Genomic DNA, 4790 nt, shown 5'->3' on the forward strand with positions numbered 1-4790 from the left:
AAATTGTTTCGTGATTTTAAATACAGAAAAATATTCCAGTTTTATGTTCTAACTATGCAAAAGTAAAAACTGATATTTTATAAAACACAGATTTTTGATTTTTTTATTTACAGTTCTGACCTGTTTTATTTTTAACAATAACATAAAAATCTGTGTTTTTTCGGTGGTTTTACCTGAAAGTTTTCTGTAAAATAACACTAAATTACTTAAACAAATATTATTTATTATAACAGTTGCACATCTAGTCTATCATTTAAGTTGTTTTTTTTTTATATCGTCGTGTTATTGGTGAGAGGAGGTCATCTTGAACCTGGAAATATCAGAAGCATGAAGATCAACTGAGCGTGTGTTGAAGCTGAAATAACGGTCATTATTTTATTCACTGAGGCGAAACCACATAACACGTGAATGTGATTACATCCGTGTAATTATGGGCCGGCGAGGGATTCCAACCAGAGTCATACGTGTGCAGCTGCAGCTGTCATTACATTCAGTCTGAACTGACTTGTCGGTGGCGTCGCTGCCGGCGTCTAAAGGTCGACTCCAGCTGATTTATTTGACGCCAGCAATAAAAACTTCCAGAGCAACTCAGCCGAGGATAACGGATGCTGATCTTTACGGGTTAATGAGCTCATAACGAAGCGGCGGTGCAGATAAAACCTCGGCAGACTCACTGACCAGCAGATTAAAGCCAGCCAACAACCTGCTGAATGAATCTAAATACTGACCTCCAGAGTCTCACTTCAGTTTACGAGTTTCTGTTAAAGTTCTACAGACTGACGCTCCTGTGACCTTAAAAATGGAATAAAAACATTTAAATCTGCATCAAAAAACATGTTTTTAGCTGTTTGTTTTAACTAATTTACTGCTAATTTACAGATTTTTCTGCTTTAAATTACAAATAACCAGAAAAAAAACAACAGAAAAGAGAATTAACTCACGCTGACCGTAGAAAAACAACCACAACTGTATATATAATAATATATATATATAATATAATATCGTCCACATAAGAGTGTGTGTTTTGGCAAATAAATTGTACGTTTACTTTTTCAACATTTAAATAAATTTTCTTTTTTTTTTTTAAACTGTGCTTAATCCAGAAAAACAAATTACAACTATTTTATATTATTTGGAAGAAAAAGTATCTTCATCTTGGATTAATTCAACATTTTTCACAATTATTATTGTTATTGTTAAATTATGGACAAATTCTAGTAAAATCACATTTTAAAAAATCATTAACACTTAAAAAATAAAAAGAATCTGCATTTTTCTAAATAGTAATTTGTTCTTTACATGAGCTGCAACCAAACGGAGATCATGTGACCTGCCGTGCAAACAGATTATTAATTTAAAGAAAGAGCATCTGTTGTTTTCCTTTATTATTTTTTTGCTGAATAAACGATTGAGGAAGTTAAAGAGCATCACCGTCCTCTGCAGCTACCAGAGCAACGAGGACCAAGTGTTTGTTCATTAAACACATTTTAAAAAACCCTAAAGTGTTCAGTTACATGGACGTAATTAGATTTTAACGTGGTTCAGTTGATTTTCTTCAGGTTTTTGTTCATATCTGAGACCTGACAGAAGCATTTTGAAGAAGGTTAAAGCACAAAGATGAAGATGATGAAGTTGATGATGAAGAGGATGAGGATGAGGATGAGGAGGATGAGGAGGATGAAGCAGGCTAGCGGTGTGACGGAGGCTACGGGGGAACCAGGGACTCACTCTTCCTAGCGAGGTGTGAGGGGATGCTGGGCTTCGGCCTCCTGTAAGGCCTGGAGCGCTGATACTGCCAAGGAGGAGAGAGGAAAGGAAACGGAGGGAAGGCCTGAGGAGACACAGAGAGGAAGGAAGGAGACGGGAGAGGAGGCCGACCGTCAGCGAGGACGGGAGGCGAGAAGAGCGACAGGAAGGAAAAGTACAACCTGCAGCAACAAAGCAAAGCCCTGGAGGCAAAAGTCATTTAAAACACAGAGCGACAGCAGAAAGCGAAACATCAGAGAAAAGGAATCCTGCAACGTTAAAAAACAAACTCATTCAGCTGGTTTGTGTCTGGTTCTGCTTGTTTTCAGTCTCGTTTTGGGTCTCGTTTCCCGTTTTGTGTCATTTTGTGTCTAATTCAGGTCGTTGGTGTTTCGTTTTTTGTTTGTTTTCAGTCTCGTTTAGCGTTTTGTCTCATTTTTGTGGTTTTGTCCTGTTTGTCTTTTTTTTTTCTTCTCCATTTTCGGTCTTTTTTTTGTCGAGTGTATGTCATCTTCTGTCATCTGTCTTGTCATTTTGTCTAGTTTGTGTCATTTTGTGTCTGTTTTTTGCTTGTTTTCAGTCTCGTTTTGGGTCTTCTTTCCTGTTTTGTGTCATTTCGTGTCTAATTTAAGTCATTTTGTGTTTAATTTAAGTCATTTTGTGCCTTTTTTTGCTTGTTTTCAGCCTCGTTTGCGGTTTTGTGTCCCTTTGTGTCTCATTTTTGTCGTTTTGTCTTGTTTTTTCTGGGGTTTTTTTTGCCATTTTCGGTCTATTTTTTGTCCAGCGTATGTCATCTTCTGTGATGTGTTTCATTGTCGTGTTTCTCGTTTGTGCCAGTTGATGTTGACAACATCTGATCTGTTCAGGGAATCCTGGGAGCTAAAAATCTGATGTTTCTGTGTTCATACGGTTTTTGTTGTTTTTATAAAGCAGCAGGCAGGTCGTGGGTCCAGAGGGTTAAAGACGCTTCGATGAGACTTTAAAAGAAGCTGCAACAGCAAATCCTGGTTTTATTCTCGCTGTGTGAACCGCTCTGGAGCTCAGGTACAGCCGGAGTTATCACAGGTCATGTTGAGTTTCAGTTACACGCCTGTTACATGTGTGTGTCATGTGTGTTTGGTGTGTGTTAGGTGTTGTGTTACGTGTGTGTGTTCTCACGCTGTGATCCCTCCACGGCGTCTGCGAGGCGACGCTCTCTCTCTCCGTCACACTCGTCTGCGTGTGCTGATCCATCCTTCCTGTCGTCTCCTGGCAACGACACCTGGCGGTTACCGTGGGAACGGTCTGCAGCCACACAACAGAGCATCGTCAGAGAAACGCTACGAGAAACGTTGTTAAAACATTCACCTGCTGGCATCAGAGTCACTGAGTCTATCAGCAAAGCCTTCGTACAGCGAGTGTGACGATTATTTAAGGGTTCAGTTATTTCACAGATTTATTGTGTTTTAAAAAAAATAAATCACAGAAAGAAGCTCAAAGTGACACAGTGATTAAAAAAAGATCCATGTGAAAAATCAGCTGTGTTTTTAAAATAAAGATCATTTTGGTTTTTTACCAGATTTTTTAATGTATTAAAATCAGTAAAATATATTCGCAGATATTTGCTGTTATTTAAAAAAAGACAAAACTTAAATATAATATATAGAAATAAAAAATGTAAATACTAATAAATAAAATAAAATCCACATTAAAAATCACTTTTTTACAAAAACTAATTTGGAGGTTCAGCTGTAAAATGTATTTAAACCAGCAGAAATGCCACTGTTTGGAGATATTTGCTGTTATGTCAACAAAAAAGTATATTAATGATTAAAAAAATAGCAAATAATTTTCCCTGTTTTGTCAACTAACGAATGATATCTAATAAAATCATTATTAATACTCTTAAAATTAAAATGATTAAGTTCTGTTAAGTGTTGATGTTTTTTAAACAAGCAGATAAAAGTCTGAACACATTTATCTATAAAATATAAACTGATTTAAACTGCCGTCTGTATCTGAGGCTGTTGTTGAGTCGACTCAGTTCTTCCTCATGCTTTCTGACACTCTGCAGATTTCACTTCTTTCTAAAACATCCTGTAACTCCAGATGTGGAGCTTTATTCTTCTTCTCACCTTCATTTTATACATTAACTGTTAAAAACACCTAAAACCTGCTGCTGCTTCTGACACTCTGACAATCTGCTGTTTTGTAGGATTTGATGTTTCCAGATATTTCACAGACCTGGAAACACGACTGGGTTAAAAAAACGTCATGAAGACATTTATAACTGCAGTCAATATGAATAATTAAATCATTAGTCACGTGACAACAAACTAATTCCAGTCCTGGCTTCTCATACGTGATGATCTGATGCTCGTGTCTGTTATCAGTAAAGAGAACGTTCTGGTAAATCAAAGTTCAGTCGTAACGAGGACTTTGTTCAGAGAGGAGCTAATATGAATCAGGCGTGAAGGTTCTGCAGAGACCGACCAGCTGCAGCGTGAGCTGTGCGATGGTCCGGTCTCGACTCCTCAGCTCCTCCCTGAGCTGCTGGACCTCCTGCAGAAGAGCCTGGACCTGCACACACACGGACAGGTGAGGGATGAGGAGAGGATTCTGGGAAACGCAGGAACACGCTGACAGCAGAAGAGGAGCGGTTCTGACCTGAGAGTCGGCGCTGTGGGACGAGTCGACGGTTTCCGGACTCAGCGTGTCGGTGGTCAGAGTGTCGTCGTCCATGTCGTCCTCCTGAACAACAGCAGAAGCTTCAGGTTCTGACGGCTCGACAGGAGACACGGGACAGATGTCTACAGCAGAACCTCCTCCTACCTGCAGCAGCAGCCTCTGCAGATACTCCAGCTGGGACCGGACCGCCGAGCAGTCCTCAGCCAGCTCCTCCACATCCAGACCCAAGCTGGGAGAACCAGGAGACAAGCAGGCCGACCTGAGGGGGAGGAGACCAGAACATCAGGACAGGAACATGTCTAAGGTCTGTGGGAGGTCACTAAAGGTCACGCAGCGTAACCAGCAGCTGAACACGACGAGAAGGAGGCGCAACAAGA

General features: G+C 39.8%; 1 protein-coding gene across 1 annotated transcript in view; it reads right to left on the bottom strand.

The window, feature by feature from the left end:
- LOC103365051 (serine-rich coiled-coil domain-containing protein 2-like) overlaps positions 1–4790 on the bottom strand; it is a 37035-nt gene that overhangs the window by 4804 nt on the left and 27441 nt on the right. The window contains exons 10-14 of the mRNA XM_008292375.1: positions 4558–4672; positions 4393–4476; positions 4219–4305; positions 2905–3030; positions 1729–1831 (exon numbers count right to left, since the gene is read on the bottom strand). Coding sequence (XP_008290597.1) covers positions 1729–1831; positions 2905–3030; positions 4219–4305; positions 4393–4476; positions 4558–4672 — 515 coding nt within the window. The remainder of the gene's footprint in view (positions 1–1728; positions 1832–2904; positions 3031–4218; positions 4306–4392; positions 4477–4557; positions 4673–4790) is intronic.

Source organism: Stegastes partitus, unplaced genomic scaffold (genome assembly GCF_000690725.1).
Source record: "Stegastes partitus isolate 25-593 unplaced genomic scaffold, Stegastes_partitus-1.0.2 Scaffold805, whole genome shotgun sequence".
NCBI lineage: Eukaryota > Metazoa > Chordata > Actinopteri > Pomacentridae > Stegastes > Stegastes partitus.